The sequence below is a fragment of the Hyaena hyaena genome, unplaced genomic scaffold (assembly GCF_003009895.1).
Source record: "Hyaena hyaena isolate Hyena2069 unplaced genomic scaffold, ASM300989v1 scaffold_635, whole genome shotgun sequence".
Taxonomy (NCBI): Eukaryota; Metazoa; Chordata; class Mammalia; order Carnivora; family Hyaenidae; genus Hyaena; species Hyaena hyaena.
In genome coordinates, this window is record NW_024081269.1 from 100,999 (window position 1) to 122,220 (window position 21,222).

Genomic DNA, 21,222 nt, shown 5'->3' on the forward strand with positions numbered 1-21,222 from the left:
ATTGTTTTCAGTTAATTGATCCAGTCATTGAAGAGATGTGCAAAGATTAAAGCAAAGCTATTCTTATCTTAATCATTCCTTTTGAAAATAGTTATTTTCATTAAAATATGTTTATGATTACTTATGAAGAATTAATTTTTTTAAAATTTCTAATATGGTAAATATTGATAATCAGTGATGTACTAGAGCCAGCTCTTGAAAGCCAATGGTTGAATTTCCAGAAACTTTGTAATCCAATTATTAACACCATTGGTAGCTTAAAATAAGCCATGGTGGGAGTATTTATACCACAGAAATTGGAAAACGCTATAGATCAGGGCTCTCCCCTCAGAGAGAAAACTATTAAACATTTATTAGCACATCACTGGATACAACCCACATATTCAAAAGACTTTTGGAGTTATTAATAATTCTTAAAAGAACACAGGAGCCATGAGATCAAGAAGTTTGGGAACCACTGACCTAGAAGACCCCATTGGTGAAGAGAGAAACAGTAAGACTTGGAAGATTCTTATTTAGCAGAATTCATAAATGAGTCTTTGGTTGTGATCTCAGGGACAGAGAGTGAAATTGCTCCACATAATAAAGTGTACGGAATATTCTTCCTGAGTTACCGGAAGTGAGCATTGAAGAAAGAGAGACAAGATTAAGTAACATCAAGGGAAATTTGACATTGAGCTGGTGGAAATGGACAAGAGTCTTTATGAAAAATCAGAAGTCTAATATTCACATTTATTTTCTTCATATTCATATTATGATATAATGCTCCTCCATCTCCCCAAATCTCCAATAAAGCCTGCAGCACACACCTATACCTTGATGGGGGGCTTTAATGTAAATGAAGGGTAGAAACATAGTGAAGGGATGGACTGTAAGTAGAAGTTGCAAGTAAGAGAAGAAAAGACCTGGGAGCCAGCAGTGACCATAAGCAAGTAGATTTCTGGGAGAATGTAAAAGAGTAAGCTCACTTTAGTATTCTTGAGTGTCCCAGAGCTCTAAGGTATTCTTTTTTTTATATAGTTTTTATATAGTTTGTTTATTTATTTTGAGAGAGACAGACAGACAGACAGACAGCAAATGGGCAAGGGGCACACAGAAAGGGGGAGGGAGAGAATCCCAAGTAGGCTCCTGCACTGGCCAGTGCAGAATCCAACATGGGGCTTGAACCCGCAAACCATGAGCTCGTTACCCAAGCCAAAACCAAGGTCAGATGCTCAACCAACTGAGCCACCCAGGTGCCCCAGCTCTAAAGTGTTCTAAAGCTCATTGTAGAATCATAGTTCTCAGCTGGAGTGATTTTGCCCCCCAGGTGACATTTGGCAATGTCTGAAGGCATTTTTATTGTCACAGCTTAGGGAGAGGGGTTACTAACGGCATCTGTGAGTAGATGGCAGGGATGCTGCTACACATCCTAACGTGCACAGACAGTCCCTGACAAAAAGACAAAGAGCAGGTCCAAGATGTCAATAGTGCCAAAGCTGAGATACTGTGTCTGAGAGCAATGGAGATAATAAAGTAACTGCTAGAGGACTGTTGTGAGATTTAAATATGACAGGAAGTGCTTAATGAGTGATAGCTGCAGCGGTTAGCCATACAAATCTGCCCCTTCTGCCTGATATTCTTCTACCTTTCCATATATATCTCCAGACTCCTGCCTTTTACCTGGGCGAGAATTCTGTCTTACTGAGCCTTCATACTTTAGCTGGAGAAATGTGGGCCGGTTGTCATTGATGTCCTTCACTTCTATGGTGATGGGAACTGGACCCTCCACTATAGCTCCAGAAGCATCCAGGGCTGAGACCTGGTGTAGAAAGGAAAAGAAAACCACCTTGATGAGTCTGAACTTCATATCACACATTCAAAAGTCAGTTGAAGGAAACTGGAGCTCAAAGATCCAATAGCCTTGTGACTGTAGGGGTGAAAAACACCCATAAAAGCCCATGTTGGGAGCTACTAAAACAGGGACCCTATCAGTTAAATCCAGCTAATCATGACTTTGTTCTTCTAGCAGTAAGGTATAATGGACACTGGACATGCTTCTTTTCTAAATAGTTGGAGTTAGTTAAGTAACAACACTTTGACTCTTAAGGCTATGGAAGTGCCATGTCCTCTTACAGAGTATTTTAGTGGTCAACTTGCAAAGCCAATAGAACTTACCAGACAGGGAACTTTTGCTTATTATTATTATTTTTTTCTACAATTAGCTCTCTGCCATTCCCATGTATTCAGATATAAACCATGAAAAAGTAAGGAGGACAAAGAGGGAGAAGTTCTCTTTATTCAGATCCCCTGACCATTGGTTGCTTCTGCTTCTTACAAGGCCCACAGGAGCCCATCCTACCACTGATGCTGCCTTCTCTGTGGATCCAAAGCCCACACAACAACCACAGGAAGATATCAGTGAAATCACAGAGAAGTTTTGGCTTGGTTTTGATCCAGGTGCTTGAGCATGGCCATACTTGGGCAAGTAATGTCTTCTGAGGGGCTTGGTAATTTAAATTGGGTTACTCTGGTTAAAAAGCCTGAGGAAGAGGGTCTCTTTGCCATACCCAAAGGTGTATCTCTTTGTAGTTGGTAAAAAAATTGACAAATGAGGTTTGCAAAGCATGACATTAATGTCAAGGGAGGCATAACAGGATCCTGTGAAAGACATGCCGGTGCCAGTGATACTTCCAGGACAAAGGATGCTCAGAGAAGTAGGAGTTAGATTCCTTTGTCTGGTTTCAATTCACCTGGAGTTTGTGAACAGCTCTTGTTTCTCTGTCCAGGGCTTTGTTATGATACAAAAGTCCATCTTGCTGTATCTGAAATATGCCATCTGTCTCTCCAGTTAGTTTGAAATTCACAGCAGGAGGATTGGCCTTAAACTGGAGAAAAAAAGCAAAAATCAGATTAGGTTGTAAGGAAAAAACAATGTTGTAGAATTTGTAGAAAAGGTAACATTTTCATTTGCACAATCATTAAATAATATCTGAGGGGCACCTGGATGGCTCAGTTGGCTAGGCATCCAGCTTCAGCTCAGGTCATGATCTCATGGTTCACGGGTTCAAGCCGCATGTCAGACTCTGTGCTGACAGCTCAGAGCCTGGAGCCTGCTTCTGATTCTGTGTCTCTCTCGCTCTCTGCCCCTCCCCCACTTGCGCTCTGTTTCTCTTTCTCTCTCAAAAATAAACATTAAAATAAATAAATAAATAAAAGTTTGCTTGAACATTAACTATTTAACCTTTAAAATACATTTCCCTCAAGAAACAATGTATAATTTAACACACTGATAAAAGCAGATTTGTGCATTTTTAAATTTTTTTAACGTTTTTATTCATTTTTTGAGAGACAGAGACTCTGAACAGAAGGAGGGACAGAGAGAGAGGGAGACACAGACTCTGAAGCAGGCTCCAGGCTCTGAGCTGTCAGCACAGAGCCTGACATGGGGCTCAAGGGCTCAAACCCATGAGCCATGAGATCATGACCTGAGCTGAAGTCAGACGCTTAACCGACTAAGCTACCCAGGAGCCCCACAAATTGATGCTTTAAATTGTGGCTGTAGTTAGATGAGATTTTTCTGAGAATATCTGAAAGCTATTAACATTACCAGCTTCTTTTTTTTAAGTTTATTTATTTATTTTGGGAGAGACAGAGTGAGCACAAGTGGGTAAATGGCAGAGAGAGGGAGAAAGAAAAAATCCCAAGCAGACTCTGTACCACCAGTGCAGAGCCTGACATGGGGTTTGAACCCACAAACTGTGAGATCATGACCTGAGCTGAAGTTGGACACTTAACCAACTGAGCCGTCCAGGTGCCCTAATTACTAGCTTCTGCATGGGTGATGGGCACTGAGGAGGGCACTTGTTGGGATGAGTACTGGGTGTTGGATGTAAGTGATGAACCACAAGAATCTATCCCTGAAACCAAGAGCACACTGTACACACTGTATGTTAGCCAATTTGGGAATAAATTATATTAGGGAAAAAAAAGAAAAGAAACATTAAAAGGGATAACTTTATTGCTAAGATAAAAAAAGATGTCATTTGGTTCTTCTAAACATTATGACAAAGGTTAAGAGACACTTTAATATTAAGAAAAACAATTTAAAAGTGGCTTCAACTTGATAAAATTCTATAACTGACAATCTTTTAATTACTTTTTCAGAAGTGAAGAAAATATCAATAATTATTCATGGAATAGTTATAGCACTTTTAAAACCACAAGAATAGAAATTTCACAGGATCCCTGGGTGGCTCAGTCAGTTAGGAGTCTGACTTCAGCTCAGGTTATGATCTTGCAGTTCATTGGTTGGAGCCCCACATCAGGCTCTGTGCTGACTGCTGAGAGCCTGAAGCCTGCTTTTGATTCTGTGTCACCCTCTCTCTCTCTGCCCCTCCCCACCCTTGCACTCTGTCTCTGTCTCTCTTTCTCTCTCAAAAATATATAAACATTTAAAAATTTTTTTAATTTTAAAAAGAGAAAATTTACATAATGGACATCAAAACAAAGCTGGAGTAGGCATATTTCATCAGACAAACTAGATTTTAAAACAAATCCTGTAACAAGAGATAAAGAAGGGCATTACATCATAATTAAGAGGTCTATAAATTGTAAATATTTATGACCCCAACATGAAACATGCAAATATATAAATTAATTTCCCCAAACATAAAGAAACTCATTGATAATAATACTATAATAGTATGGGACTTTAACACCCCACTTATAGCAATGTGCAGATCATCTAAGCAGAAAATCAGCAAGAAAACAATGGCTTTGAATGACACACTGGACCAGATGGATTTAATAGATATATTCAGAACATTTCATACTAAAGTAGAATACACATTCTTCCCAAGTGCACATGGAACATTCTCCACAACAGATCAGAACAGAGCACATAGTAGGTCACAAATCAGCCCTCGACAAGTACAGAAAGATCTATAGCATATTTTCAGACCACAACACTATGAAACTTGAAATCAACCACAAGAAAAAATTTGAAAAGACCACAAATACTTAGAAGTTAAAGAACATCCTACTAAAGAATGAGTGTGTTAGGGGCGCCTGGGTGGCTCAGTCGGTTAAGCCTCTGACTCTGGCTCAGGTCATGAGCTCATGGTTTGTGAGTTAGAGCCCCGCATCAGGCTCTGTGCTGACAGCTCAGAGCCTGGAGCCTGCTTCTGCTTCTGTGTCTCCCTCTCTCTCTGCCCCTCCCCTGCTCTCTCTCTCTCTCTCAAAAATAAATAAACATTTAAAACATTTTTAAAAAAAGAATGAATGGGTTAACGAAGAAATTAAAGATGACATGAAAAAGTAGATGGAAGCCGATGAAAATGAAAACATGACAGCCCAAAATCTCTGGAAGTCTGAGGCAAGTAGACAGCAATCCAGGCCTTTCTAAAGAAGGAAGAAAGGTCTCAAATACACAACCTAACCCTACACCTGAAAGAACTAGAAAAACAACAACAAATAAATCCCAAAACCAACAGAAGGGAAATAATGAGGATTAGAGCACAAATCAATGATATCAAAATAGAAAAAAAAAAACATTAGAACAGATCGACAAAACCAGGAGCTGGTTCTTTGAAAAAATTAACAGAATTGATAAACCTCTAGACAGATTTATCAAAAAGGAAAAGGACCCAAATGATGAATAAAAGAACAAGGATTACAGTCAACACTGCAGAAATACAAATAATAATAAAAGAATAGTATGAGCAATTAATATGCCAACAAATTGTCAATCTGAAAGAAATGGACATATTCCTAGAAACATAAACTACCAAAACTGAAACAGGAAGAAGTAGAAAATTTGAGGCTCAGTCAGTTAAGCATCTGACTTTGGCACAGATCATGATCTCACAATTTGTGAGTTGGAGCCCAGCATCAGGCTGTCTGCTGTCAGCACAGAGCCTGTTTCAGATCCTCTGCCTCCCTTTCTCTCTCTTTCTCTCAAAATAAATAAACATTAAAAAAAGAAAAGAAAATTTGAACAGAACTATAATCTGTAAGGAAATTGAATTAGTAATTAAAACTCTCAAGAAACAAGGGTCCAGGGCCAGATGACTTCCCAAGGGAATTCAACCAAACATTTAAAGAAGCGTTAATACCTATTTTTTGAAGCTATTCAAAAAAATAGAAATAGAAGGAAAACTTCCAAACTCATTCTATGAGGACAGCATTAACTTGATATTCCAAAACCAGACAAAGACCCCACTAAAAAGAAGAACTACAGACCCATCTCCCTGATTAATATGGATGCAAAAATTGTCAACAAGATACTAGCAAACCAAATCCAACAATACATTAAAAGAATTATTCACTATGATCAAGTGGGATTTATTCCTGGGCTGTAGAGTAGTTCAATATCCACAAATCAATCAACATGATACATCACATTAATAAAAGAAAGGGTAAGAAACTCATTATCCTCTCAATAGATACAGAAAAAGCATTTGACAAAATATGGTATCCTTTCTTGATAAAAACCCTCAAGAAAGTCAGGGTAGAAGGAACATACCTCAAGATCATAAAGGCCATATATGTCCACTATTACCTCTGTTATTCAACATAGTGTTGGAAGGTCTAGCCTCAGCAATCAGACAACCAAAAGAAATAAAAGACATCCAAATTGGCAAGGAAGAAGTCAAACTTTCACTCTTCACAGATGATATGATGATACACTATATGGAAAACCTGGAAGACTCTGCCAAAAAACTGCTAGAACTGATAATATGAATGCAGCAAAGCTACAGGATATAAAATCAATGTACAGAAATTGGTTGCATTTTTATACACCAATAATGAAGCAGCAGAAGGAGAAATCAAGGGATCCATCCCATTTACAATTACACCTAAAACCATAAAATACTCAGGAATAAGCCTAACCAAAGAGGTAAAAGATCTATACACTGAAAACTATAGAAAGCTTCTGAAATAAACTGAAGAAGACACAAAGAAATGGAAAAACATTCCATGCTCATGGATCAGAAGAACAAATATTGTTAAAATGTTGATACTACCCAAAGCAATCTACCCATTCAATGCAATCCCTATCAAAATAACACTAACATTCCTCACAGAGCTAGAAAAACCAATTCTAAAATTTGTATGGAACCAGAAAAGACTCCAAATAGCAAAATTAATGTTGAAAAAGAAAACCAAAGCTGGAAGCATCACAATTCTAGTCTTCAAATTGTATTACAAAGCTGTAATCATCAAGACAGTGTGGTACCGGCACAAAAACAGACACAGATCAATGGAATAGAATAGAGATCCCATAAAAGGATCCAGAAATGTATAGCCAGCTATTATTTGACAAAGCAGGGAAGAATATCCAATGGAAAAAAAAGACAATCTCTCCAGCAAATGGTGTTGGGAGAACTGGATGTCAACACACAGAAAAATGAACCTAACCTGGACCACTTTTTTACACCATACACAAAAATAAACTCAAAATGGATAAAAGACCTAAATTCAAGACATAAAGCCATCAAAATCCTAGAGGACAAAACAGGCATCAACCTCTTTGACCTTGGCCACAGAACCTTCTTACTAGACATGTCTTCTGAAGCAAGGGAAACAAAAGCAAAAATAAACTACTGAGACATCAAGATAAAAAGCTTCTACAAGGTGAAGGAAACCAATCAACAAAACTAAAAGGCAACCTACAGAATGGGAGAAGATATTTGTAAATGACATATCAGATAAAGGGTTAGTATCCAAAATCTATAAAGAACTCATCAAACTTAACACCCAAAAAACAAATAATCCAGTGAAGACATGGGCAAAAGACATGAACAGACAGTTTTCCAAAGAAGACATCCAGATGACTAACAGACACATGAAAAGATGCTCAATGTCACTCATCATCAGGGAAATACAAATCAAAACTACAATGAGATACCATCTAACACCTGTCAGAATGACCAAAAATAACAATTCAGGAAACAACAGATACTGGTGAGGATGCAGAGAAAGGGGAACACTTTTGCACTGTTGGTGGGAATGCAAACAGGTACAACCACTCTGGAAAACAGTATGGAGATTCCTCAAAAAGTTAAAAATGGATCTACCCTACAACCCAGCAATCACACTACTAGGTATTTATCCAAAGAATACAAAAATGCTGATTCAAAAGGGCACAAGCACCCCAGTGTTTATAGCAGTGCTATCAACAATAGCCAAATTACAGAAAGAGCCCAAATGTCTATTGACTGATATGTGGATAAAGATGTGATGTATATATATTTACAATGAAATATTACTCAGTGATCAAAAAGAATGAAATCTTGCCATTTTCAACAATGTGGATGGAACTAGAATGTATTATGCTAAGCGAAATGAGTCAATCAGAGAAAGATATATATCATATGATTTCACTCATGTATAAAATTTAAGAAACAAAACAGATGAACATAGTGTAAGGAAAGGAAAAATAAAGTAAAAACAGAGAGGGAGGCAAACCATAAAAGACTTAGATACAGAGAACAAACTGAGGGTTGCTGAAGGGATGTTGGGTTGAGGCATGGGCTAAATGGGTGACAGGCATTAAGGAAGGCACTTGATGGGATGAGCACAGGGTGCCATACGTTAATGATAAATCACTAAATTCTACTCCTGAAACCATTATTATACTGTATATTAACTAACTTGGATTTAAATAAAATTTTAAAGAAAGAAAATTCACATAAAATAAGGCAGCCATAAAAGTTTGTTCAACCTCAATAATTTTAATACGTTTTTATATTTTTATTAACAGTAAAAATCAATAACAGCCAATGTTGTAAAGTATGTAAAGAAACACATATATTAATGATGAAAATGTAAATTAGCACAATATTTTTAAAAATAACTTGAGGCATAAAATGTAGCCTTTGATAGAAAACATCACCAAACAGAATTTACCCTAAAAAAATCTTTTATAAACAGTAAATTACATGTTTATAGTATAAGTAGCCTTATTTACAATATTGGAAAGTTGAAAGCTCCTAAATGATCAAAAACTAAAGATGATAAAATTATTACTGTACATAAAGTTGATAGACTGTTAATCATTAAAATGTTCAGTATATAAAGTATGAAGCAGCACAAGAAAACAAAGTGGATTTATGAAAAATAACAAAAGGAGAATGTAAGAGTAAATCTAGACTATGGTTGTAACAATACCAAAAGCATTCATGTCAGTGGGCAAGAAATGGAGAAAATATATATTTGATGTGGATAGATGATGTGGGTATATGATGACAGTGGGTAGAACTGTGGTTGAACACATTTTTGTGAGTCTTTGCTTGTTGATATTATGTTATTTATCTAATAAATGAAAGTGTTACTATTTTGTGTTTAAAGGAAAAGTCCTAGATGTCATTGGGAAAGGTAGAGTAAGGATCTGGAAAAAACTTTCCTTTCATAAAAGCAATGAGAAACTGGAAAAAAAAATGTAAATAAATATCAACTTTATCAGAACCTTGGAAATTAAGCAAAAGCTTGCAAAATCCCCAAGGAGTGTTTATTTAAGAATATTACTATTGATAAGAACCAAGTTTTGTGATTACATTGAATTGCCCAAATTCCATTGTCTTTTATCAAGATAGACAGCAGTCTTGAAGTGAAACAGCCTCACAACCACAGTACTATGGAGAGGGCAGAAAGGGTTTGGAGTTTCCCAAAGCCCCGCTCCCAGAGAACTGACGTTATCTGACCTATCTGGAAGTTTCCTGGAAACAGTGTGACCTCAGAGTTCATTCACTGCAAACAATTTTTCTCTTGGGGAATTTCTCAAAAATGATTATCAGCAATCACTTAACACTGCAGCTACCTGAGGCAGTGATAACACTTAATGTAAACAAGAGGCTGACCAAAATACTTAAAAGGTTAATCTGGGAAATAAGATGACCCTAGGGGGCATTGAAAATCTTCCATATATTCCTGGGAGTCTAGAAAGCCACGTTCACAAGTAGGGCTGTGCACATACTCAGGAAAGACCTAAGAAGACCCTAATATCTCACCTCTGGCTGACCTTGAGACTTTGTGCAAGCAAAAAGTGAAGGCTAAGGTAGAGTTGTAAACTGTTTGCCACATCCTTGAAGGTGTGTCCAACATGCACACAGAACTCCCCGGTAAAGGAAATCTCAGTTCAATCATTTGCTGATTTCAATGGCCACACATGACAAAGAATATACACTTCACAGAATTAATTAAGGAAAGTAATTAAACAAACAGCAACAAACACTGGGAAGAAGAAGATATACAATTTCTAGAATTTCCATATCATATTCTTTAAAATGTCTAATTTTCAACAAATTATTATGAGGCATGTAAATAAAAAGTAAACCTGCCAACTAAAAATTGTATATCCAACAAAACTATACTTCAAAATGAGGGTGAAATTAAGCCAGACTACTCTTAGAAAAAAATGGACTTTAAAACACAAATTATTATTAGAGACAAAAGAGGACATTCTGTAAAGGGCCAATCCATTAAGAAACTATAATCATTACAGACACAGATCACCTACCAACAGACCCCAAAATACATTCAAAATACACTCCATCCAACAAAACCCTAATACACATTCTTCGCTCAAATGCACATGGAAATTCTCCAGGAATAGATCATATGTGAGGCCATAAAACAAGTCTCAATACATTTTTATTTATTTATTTTTTAAAATATGGAACACTTCACAAATTTGTGTGTCATCCTTGCACAGGGCTAATCTTCTCTGTATCATTCCAATTTTAGTATATGTGCTGCTGAAGCAGGCACATTCTCAATACATTTTTAAGCAATGAAATCATACAAAATATATTCTCTGACCACAACAAAATCAAATAGAAACCAATAACAGTAGGAAATTTGGGGAAATCACAAATAGTGGAAATAACACACCCTATAACCAACAGGTCAAAGAGGAAATCAAAAAGAAAATTATAAAATACTTTTAGATGAAATAAAATGAAGACACAGCAGACCAAACCTCATGGGATGCAGATTAAGCAGTACTTAGAGCTAAATCTTTAGTTGTAAATGCTTATAAAAAAAAAAAGAAAGGTCTCAAGTCAATCATCTTTTACTTTGAGAAACTAGGAAAAGCTGAATAAAGGGAAACTAGGAAAAGCTGAATAAACTAACCCCAAAATAAGTAGAAGAAAATAAGGATTAGAAAGGAAATTAATGAAGGATGCCTGGGTGGCTCAGTCAGTGGACATCCCACTTTAGCTCAGGTCATGACCTCATGGTTCATGGGTTTGAGCCTGCATTGAGCTCTGTGCTGACAGCTCAGAGACTGGAGCCAGCTTCAGATTCTGTGTCTCCCTCTCTTTCTGCACCTCCCCTGCTTGTCCTATGTCTATTTCTCTCTACAAAATAAATAAACATTAAAAAATATTTTTAGAATGGAAATTAACGAAATGCAGAATACCAAAGCAAAGGAGAAAAAAATCAGCAAAACTGGAATTTGGGTTTTTTAAAAGATCAACAAAATTGGAAAATTTTTAGCTGGGCTTACCAAGAAAAAAAATAAGATTCAAATAACTGAAATCAGGAATGTAAAAGGGGGTCTACGGCCATACCACCCTGAACACACCCGATCTCATCTGATCTCAGAAGCTAAGCAGGGTTGGGCCTGGTTAGTACTTGGAAGGGAGGAATGTTAAAGGGGACATGGGTACCAACCTTACAGAGATAACAAGAATTAATGAGAATATGGTAAGTAACTATTTACCCATCAGTTAGACAACCCTGGTGAAATGGATGAATTCTTAGATGAAAACTATCAAAACTGATATAAAAATAAAAAGAAAATCTGCATAAAACTATAACAAGTAAAGAGGTTGAATTAGTAATCAAAAAAATTTCCCACAAAGGAAACCCCAGGACCAGTTGACTTCACTGGTAAATTCTACCTAACACATAAAGAAAAGATAAAACCAAATCTTCATAAATGCTGCCCAAAAGTAAAGGAATACCTGCCTACTCATCCTAAGAGGACAGTATCATCCTGACATGCAAATCAGAAGAGACAAGCCAATAAAACTACAGACCAATATCTCTTATGAACATAGATGCAAAAATCTTCAACAAAATACTAGCAAACTGAATCTAGCCACATATAAAAATGATTATATACCATGATCAAGTGGAACTGATACCAGAATATAAGGCTAGTTCATTTGAAAATCAATTAATTTAATACCCCATGTTCATAAAACAAAGGGCAAATCCAAATTAATATCTCCACAGAGGCAGAAAATCATTGACAAAACCCAGCGTTCTTTCATGAGAAAAAGAATACTCAATAAACTAAGTCTAGAAGGTAATTTCTTCAACCAGATAAAGGCCATCTAAGAAAATCCCATAGCTAACCGTATAACTAACGATGAAAGACTAAAAGCTTTCCCCAAAAGATTAGAAATAAGAAAAAAATGCCCAATCTTGCCACTTCGATGTAAGACTTTACTCAAGATCCTAGGCAAGAAAAAAAAAATCCAGATTGGAAAGAAAGAAATAAAACCATCTCTAGTCACGGATCGTGTGGTCTTATATATGGAAAATCTTACAGAATCTAAATATTTTATTACAGCTAATAAACAAGTCCAATTATTTTATTGCAGAAATAAAATAGCAGTATAAAAAATCAATTGTATATCTACATGCTAGCAAAGCATAACCTGAAAATGATATTAAGAAAATAATTACATCTACAATAGGACCAAAAAGAATAACATATTTCAGGATAAATTTAACAAAAGAAATACAGTATTTATAAAGTGAAAACTATAAAATGTTGTTGAAAGAAATTAAAGATCTGAATAAATGGAAAAACATCCCATCAAATTAAAAGCTTTTGTGCTTCAAATGACACTATCAAAAAGTGAGACAATAACCCACAGAATGTGAGAAAATATTTGCAAATCATATACCTGATAAGGGGCTTGTAATGCAGAATATGTGAAGAGCTCTTAGAATGATAAAAAATAACCCAGTTAAAAAATAGGCAAAATATTTCTCCAAGGAAGATATACAGGGGCGCATGGGTGGTTCAGTCAGTTAAGCATCCAACTTTGGCTCAAGTTATGATCTCATGGCTTGTGAGTTTGAGCCCTGCGTCCGGCTCTGTGCTGACAGCTTAGAGCCTGGAGCCTGTTTTGGATTCTGTCTCCCTCTCTTTCTGCCTCTCCGCCACTTGTGCTCTCTTTCTCTCTCTCTCTCTCTCTCTGTCTGTCTCTCTCTGTCTCTCTCTCTCAAAAGTAAACATTAAAAAGAAAAAGAAGGTATACAAACAGCCAGTAAGCACATGAGAAGATACTCAACACCATTAGTCATTAGGGAAATGCAAACCCAAACCACAAAAAACCATTCCACCCCCCTTAGGATAGCTATAATAGAAAACACAGATAAATACATGCATTGGCAAGGACATGGAGAAATTGGAACCTATAAACAATGCTGGTAGGAATGTAAAATAGTTCAGTTGGTTTGAAGAACAGCTCTTCAGAAGTTAAACATTGAATAAACTATGATCCAGCAATTCTACTACTAGGTATATATCCAAGAAAACTGAAAACATATGTCCTCACAAAAAATTGTATATGACCGTCCATAACAGCATTATTCATAATAGGCATAAATGTCCATCAATTGATAAATGGACATTCAAAACGTGGTGTATATCCATACAGTAGAATATTATCCAGTTATAAAAAGGAAATGAAGGAGGCACCTGGGTGGCTCAGTCGGTTAAGTGTCTGTCTTCAGCCTAGGTCATGATTGCACTCTTCCCGAGTTAGAGCCCCGCATCAGGCTCTGTACTGACAGCTCAGAGCCTGGAGCTTGTTTCAGGTTCTCTCTCTCTCTCTCTCTCTCTCTCTCTCTCCTTCTCTGCCCCTCCCCTACTCACATTCTGTCTCTCAAAAATAAATAAACATTTAAAAAAGGGAATGAAGCATTAATATCTGCTAGAATATGGATAAACTTGGAAAGCATGCTAAGTAAAAGAAACCATACACAAAAGGCCACATGTATGATTCTATTTATATTAAATGTCTAGATAGGCAAATACAGAGAGACCGCAAGTAGATTTGTGTTTGCCAGGAACTGGGAAGAGAGGAGAAGGAGGACTACTAATGAGTACAGGGTTTCTTTTGAGGCTGATGAAAATGTTCTCAAATAAGATAGTGGTGATGATCGCACATCTCTGTGATATATTAAAAATCAATGATTTGCACATTTTAAATGGTAGGTTTTATGGTGCGTAAGCTAAATCTCATTACAAAGGAAAAAATGACCTATCTTCGATTTGTATTATACTATCTTATGATCTATAAGCCCCTAGAGTACTGAACTGGAGCTAATTGAAAATCCTCAGTGAAAGAAGTCTGAAGTCTCCAAGGTCTTTTCTAACACAAAGATTCTGAGATCCTAGGAAGGAAATCCCCTTCCTCTCCTACTCGTCTCTTCCAACACACTCACCCATTAATAAGAAACATTCAGCCATGACAGCTGGGCTATCCTTTCTGGACAAGAAGAGATGGGCTTTGTAGGGTGGCTGGCTAATGGAAAAAGAACAGAAAAAGAAGTGGACCAACCCGAGAAATGATTGTACTGACTGGAATCCTCAGAGACTGGAATCATCTTACCAAGCCAGTTTCCAAGTCTGTGAGGTTTGTGAGTGGGGGATTGCCTCTACGTGGTCCTGATTCTGTCCAATAGAAAGTTCAATAGATGTGCACGGAACACCTACTCTATACTTCCAGTCCTTGGTACATGCTTTTTCCTCTGGCAGCACAGGACTGGTGTCCATACTGCTGCCTTTTTTCAGTCCCCTTTAAAGCTGGAGTCTCTTACTCCCATCTACAGGCCACCCCTCAATCTGATGCTTTTCTCAGCTATCTAACTACATGAGATGACCACCTCCCAACATGGCCACCCCACCGGCAAGGGTCCAGGGATGGGTTCAGAGAAGATAGTAAGGAAAAGCACACCATGCCAGTGCTACTCCAGAGAATCTGCATCTTCAAATGCTTCAAGCAGCATGCTCATTGGATGGATAGTCAGATGACCATCCCACTCCAGAGACAGCACCCATAGGCACCAAGCTCTACACCCCCGGGACGGGAGCATTTCCCCCCAGACATGGTTGCAGAAGTCTGACTGAGAATATCATGTACAACCCCTTACAATACGGAGGCCACCCATCTCTCTGTTTAACTTAGCTTCTGAAATCATTCTTGATAATGAGATCTGCCAAACCTCTATTTTATTTCCTGCTGTACAGTAGATTAAGGAGTAAAGTCCACTGTGAGAGCCTGTAAAATGAAGGTGACTATGATCAAGAGTAGCCATTACCTGGAATATGACTTGACTTGGTTCTTGGCCTTCAAAAATAGAAAATGTCATGGGTTGCAGGGGTCCACTAAACTTCCTTTCTTGGCCATATCCAGTTGTCTGTTAGAAAAGGAAACAAAAAAAGAAAATTGGCATACCCATCATTATGAATATATATGTGCCACTTGCTAATTTTATTATGGCTTCTAGGACTGATATCCTAGCTCAGAACAATGCAAAGTATAATCAAAACAGAAAGAGATCTGATATTGTTGAGTTTCTACTATATCAAGATGGCTCACCGTGAGTATTGCACTATTTTTCTCCTTCAACCATTCAAGCAATCTCCCTGTGGAGAGAATATTAACACTCCCATATTACAATTGAGGCTCACAGAGGTGACACTACTTGCCCACAGTAAATTCCCTAAGTGGTTGACAGGGAACACACACTAGGCTCTAACTGAACAAAAGCTTCTATCTGCCCACAATGCCACTCTGCCTTCTAAATACAACATAGTGTTAAATCAGCTTCTTAAAACACCTCTCCTCCACTCCTATTAATTTAGAAGGACATTTATGGCAGATTCCCAACACCCTAGAGTTCATGGTCACTTCAAGGACAACTAAATTTATAAGGGAAAAAAATACATAGATGTGTTGAGTACAGTGCTTGCTTGGTACATAGGTACATGGTAAGTAGTCAAATTTGAATCTGAATTTGAACTGTAACTTCAAGAAAAGCTTATTTTAACATTTGATTAGCAATTCATGCTCATATAGGGGAAAAAAGAACAAAATGTTTACTTCAAGTAGTAGCCCTAAGATGTTTCTAAAACCCAAAGACCCTGAACTTAACAGACAAGCAGCCTCTGCAGACACCCAAATGCAGGCTGGAAGAGCAGTCGGTGGTGGCGGGATAGTCAGAAGAGAAATTAGTTATTGGCCAAGCTCAGTCCTAAGAACAGTTAATCCTGACAACCACCTGGGGACAAATTATTACTGTTAGCTCCGTTCTACAGGTAATGAGACTAAGAAGCTGAGAGGGTAAGCAGTTTGCCCAGGTGCTGACAGGAAGCAGGATTCGAACCCACTGCAACTCTGCAATGGCTGCCCTCAGCTGCTATGCCCTACTTCCCACCAGAGGGAACAAAAAAGGGCCGAGAAGACCTGATGGAAAACAGGCGACATCAAAGATGTACAGGGCGTGTGACTCCCACCATTCCCAACCCAGAAGGATGGGGGGCATCCAGCACCAAGCCGTGCCATCCCTCCCTCTCCCACCACACTGTCCCTCTAAAGCAAGACAGAGCATGACAGGTGACACACAGAGGGATAGCCGGCCATCAACCCACCCACAGAGGGCGCCCTCTGGAGTGAGGGATTTAGCACCCATACCCGATGCTTCTTGTGTGGTTCTTCAGGTCTACTTGTGCAGAAATCAGGGGCGGGATCGGTTAGGATGAGAAGTATAATATGAGGAGTTGATGGTTTGAGGAGCTGGAGAGGTAAAGCCAAGAAAGTAAGAAGAGCCCGGGGGAAGAGAATTGTTCACCACTTCTTCAGGGAGAGCAAGTACAGTCTTGGGATGGACACACTGAGAATAAACCAAGAACAATCAGTATGATAGTTTGAGGGAAGGCCTTCCACTAGAGCCCTTGGTTCACTGACTCTTAATTAACTTGATACACGGTTGTCTGACAAATGAAAACAGAAGGCTTTGGAATTTGGTCTCCACTCCCTCAGAGTTGTGGCAGGCCCATGGAGTAGCTGCCCCCAGCCATTACCAACCTCTCTCCCTTGGGAAGCCAAGAGGTCGCTTTCCCAGACTCCCCTGCAGCCAGCAGGTCAGCCGAGTGACCCAGTCCTGGCTCCTGAAACAAAAGGTGAAGTCTGCTGGAGGACTTCTGGTCAAGCTTTTATTTTCCCAATGAAAAAGGACAGATATAGCTGGCATTGTCACCCCCCGCCCCATTGTTCATGCTCAGACAATGGGCCGCATGTCTATGGCTGTGGTGGCCAACATGAAACCATAAGGGGACACATCAGCTCAAATAATGGTGGGGCAAAGAGAAAGAAGCCCAAGTCTCTGACAACATCACAGAAATGCAAAAGCCTGCCTTGGGCCGTCCACTTCAGGCTTCTCCTTCTCTAAGGAAAATAAACCTCCACTTCCTAGAGCCACTCCAAAGTTGAACTTTCTATTGCCTGTGCTAAAAGCATCCTTAACTGACACCACGACATTATAGACTTCTAGCTCATCAGTTCCTTTAAAGGAATATCTCCCTTTGGGGTTCTTTCTCCCCTGCATTCCTTTCCCACATATCCTCCAGAGGGCAGGACCCAAGAACTGTGCGCAGATGTCCACGCACCGCCATGGTTGGTGCAAGATGAGAGCAGTGGTTTCTGCGGAATCATGACTTAACAGCAAACTGCCTTCATCAACTTTCTGCTCGTGTCAGCAAGCAGCCAGTCTTTCAGCAGCTCACACCAGCGATGGCATCCGGAGGAAACTCCCACTAGTCAGGCACACCTGGCAAATAAGCCTGTGTTCTTCCTACCAGGACAAGCTGGCTCACCTATCAGGACAGGAGGGTATATCTCAGTTGCAAGGTTCAAAGTTGGGTTCTCATAACAAGGCAGGAAGTCTCCCTTCGTGCCCATTAACACGGCTATTTGGGCTATAAAGATTTCAAAATGCATGTGCATGTTCTGAGTCATCAAGCCACACTGCCGGAACTGGGAAAGGTGGTACGGGGGAAACACGAAAGAAGAGGGTTCATGCAGGGGTGGGAGAGATTACAGCTACCATCCTGCACAGAGAGGTAAAAAGAAGGGAAGAGAATAGAACTGACAGCTTTTAATGTTTCCTGTACAGCAGCTGTGGGACTAGACCCTCCACACAGATCATTTCTTCTGCTCCTGAATAAGATGAGGAAAGTATGTCCAGAAAAGTCCCACAGCAGAGACACAGATAATGTGGAATGAAGCAAGCTCTGTGGCACCAGCAAGCCCCAACTCTGAGCTACGTTGCCACACCCTTTCAAAGGACACATGGGACTTCCAGGTTCCCCTGCCTGGTAGCCACCCTCGCTGTATTTCCAGCAAGAGTTCTCTGCAGTAATTATATAGTATTTATGCCAAATTCTCCTTCCTTCTAGAAAAAGTACAGTCCCAGTCAAGACTCTAAAATAGGTGGCTTCTCCTTGATTTCCCTACCGAACTATTCAGCATCCCTTCCCAAACCCTGGTCACTTACTTGCTTTCTCTTCAGTGCCCTTGCCATATATTCATGCAGTATTTCTTACCCCTTACGGAAACCAGTGCTCAGGAGAGAACATGAGAACCACTTGCAGTATGGAATAAAGGTGAGGGGCGCCTGGTGGCCCAGTCAGTTAAGCGTCTGATTCTTAATTTGGGCACAGGTCATGATCTCACCATTGTGAGATCAAGCCCTACATCAGGCTGAGCATGAAGCCTGCTTGGGATTCTCTCTCTCTCTCTCTCTCTCTCTCTCAAAATAAAATAAATAAACATTAAAAATATTTTTTTAAATGACTGGGGGTGGTGGGGTGGATGGTAGCAACTCCCTGTCCTTCACCTGACACAGCTGTGCATGTGGCTATCTCCTGGGCGAGGCTCTTGCTACCAGCAATGGTTTGGGCACTATTTCTAACTCTAGGTAGAGGTCCCCCCTGGGCTGAGAGTAGAGAGAAGGAAAACTTACAGCCAACCTTTTATCCAGGAAAAAAAATGCATGTCTCCTTCTCAGACAAGATAAGCCCGCTAATCTCAAATTATCGTGATAGAATCTTCTCTTAGATCTTGTTGTCTCCTAATATAAGTCCATAATTATGTACTTAATTTGTACCCTATTCCTGGCATAGTGCTACGTGCTGAGGCTGCAAAGATGCCTAAAAGATAGTCCTCCTTATGGAAGTCAAGGTCCATAAGAATGTAGACATTGAATACTTAAAATGCTGTAGTAATAATAATAGCTAATATTTATCCAGTACTTAGACTGTGCCCATCACTGACCAAAGGGCTTTGTATAAACGCACTGGCTCATTTAATTGCCACAACAACCAATAAGGCAAGTACTTTTATAAGACCCATTTCATGGGGCAGAAAACTGAGGTTCAGAGCTTAAATATCTCACCCAAGCTCCTATCACTAGGGAGGGGCAGTACCAATTTTGTACCTAGGTATGACTTCACTACCACCTTGTGATAAGACAGATAGCAAAGGGAATCGAACAGGGTAAAAAGAGGAGAGATGTCAAGAGGGGATGTTTGACCTAATCCAAGCAGTCCTAGTGTCTAGCTTTGAGCTTCCAGTCTGTGAGGAGGCACATTGCTCATAAAGTTTGAACTGCAACTTCCTCCCTCTCCCAGGAGGAAGGCTCTGGTAGGTTTACAAGTTCCGAACGTTGAGGACTCTAGGAGGCTCTCGGGAACTTAGAATTTGATGTTATTTTGGGGTCCCAGAAGAAAAGAACCAAGATTTGAGATGTGAGGGTCTAGTAATTTCCTTCTAAAGAGAAAGCAAATGCTTCCCCATAATCTTGCTTCATAATACAACAGATTGTTGGACAAGTGTATGACCTTTATGAGACTCATGAATAAAACAAAGATGGCACCCCACTGTCTAGCCAAGACTAAGGGCTGGATCTTTCCAGGTTTGATCCAGCTCCAACTTCTAGAAGTCTGTCAGTCCATAGGGTTGGCTCAACCAATGGCTAAAGACAACTTTGACCAGAAAACTCCAAACCATATGTAGGGGGGAAAAGTACAGAATAGAGCAGGGTTGAAAAAAGAGAAAATGCTTTTCTTAATATTTCCATGGTAATTTTTCATGGTCAAAGTTAAAAAAAAGTCAAGATTAAGGGGCACAGACTAATGTGTACATATATACATATGCTACACACATATAAATATATTTAATATATATACATTAATATATGTACTGTATACTTTTCTTTCCAGATTCCCTGAGCTATACATGAAGGTCTAAACATGCGTAGAAAGATTTGCTTTAAACCTTGCCCATGAAGTGGTATTGGTTTTTAAGAGCTGAGGAGAAATTACCTCCCTGGTTGAAGAGTAGACGTATGGCTTGTAACTATTTCATCGAAAATATCACATTGGGGCAAACTGTGCGTCCTTTGTATACAACTTAATTTTGATGGATTTTTTTTTAGGTGATGATAAAGAAAATATGAGGTAGAAAATATGCTAGCAAATAAATAAAGAACATCCTCTTCTCTTACCAAATAAAGTGCAAGGAGACACAAGCAATGGAGTTGGGCTTGCATCTTTGTGGTTTTCTGTATTGAAACTCCTGTGAATAAACCAGAGATAAAAATGATTAGTTACCAGTCGGTTAAAAACCACATATTTCCCACCAGAAAGGATCATGGGACAATATCGAGTCATAAACCTAGGAGAATGGGATTTCTAAAGGCCAGCTTCTTCTCTTTATGGAACAACCCAGTCTTCCAGAAGCTTTATGATACCTCATCCATAGCAACACACAAGTCAAAATCCCAAAAGCAGCTCATAGTAATTCCATTTCTTTAACTGTTTCACTTTATTATAATCTTCTCCATTTAAGGGTCTTTTTTTTTTTAATTTTTTTTAATGTTTTATTTATTTCTAGGAGAGAGAGAGAGAGAGACAGCATGAGCAGGGGAGGGTCAGAGAGAGAGGGAGTCACAGATTGAAACAGGCTCCAGGCTCTGAGCCGGCAGTCAGCACAGAGCCCGACGCGGGGCTCGAACCCACGAACCGCGAGATCATGACCTAAGCGAAAGTCGGACACTTAACCGACTAAGCCACCCAGGCGCCCCTCCATTTAAGGGTCTTAAATGGTAGAAAATAAGTATAGTTGTCACTTTTATTGTATCCATGGG

At 39.1% G+C, this 21,222-nt stretch overlaps 1 protein-coding gene and 1 pseudogene across 1 annotated transcript in view; both read right to left on the minus strand.

The window, feature by feature from the left end:
* CDH17 (cadherin 17) overlaps nt 1-20,646 on the minus strand; it is a 60,040-nt gene extending 39,394 nt beyond the window's left edge. Inside the window, exons 1-4 of the mRNA XM_039216510.1 lie at nt 20,581-20,646; nt 15,334-15,432; nt 2,733-2,867; nt 1,663-1,801 (exon numbers count right to left, since the gene is read on the minus strand). Of these exons, the coding sequence (XP_039072441.1) occupies nt 1,663-1,801; nt 2,733-2,867; nt 15,334-15,432; nt 20,581-20,625 (418 nt within the window). The 5' untranslated portion in view covers nt 20,626-20,646. The remainder of the gene's footprint in view (nt 1-1,662; nt 1,802-2,732; nt 2,868-15,333; nt 15,433-20,580) is intronic.
* LOC120219672 lies at nt 10,652-10,752 on the minus strand (annotated as a pseudogene).
* Nucleotides 20,647-21,222: the final 576 nt, after the last annotated feature.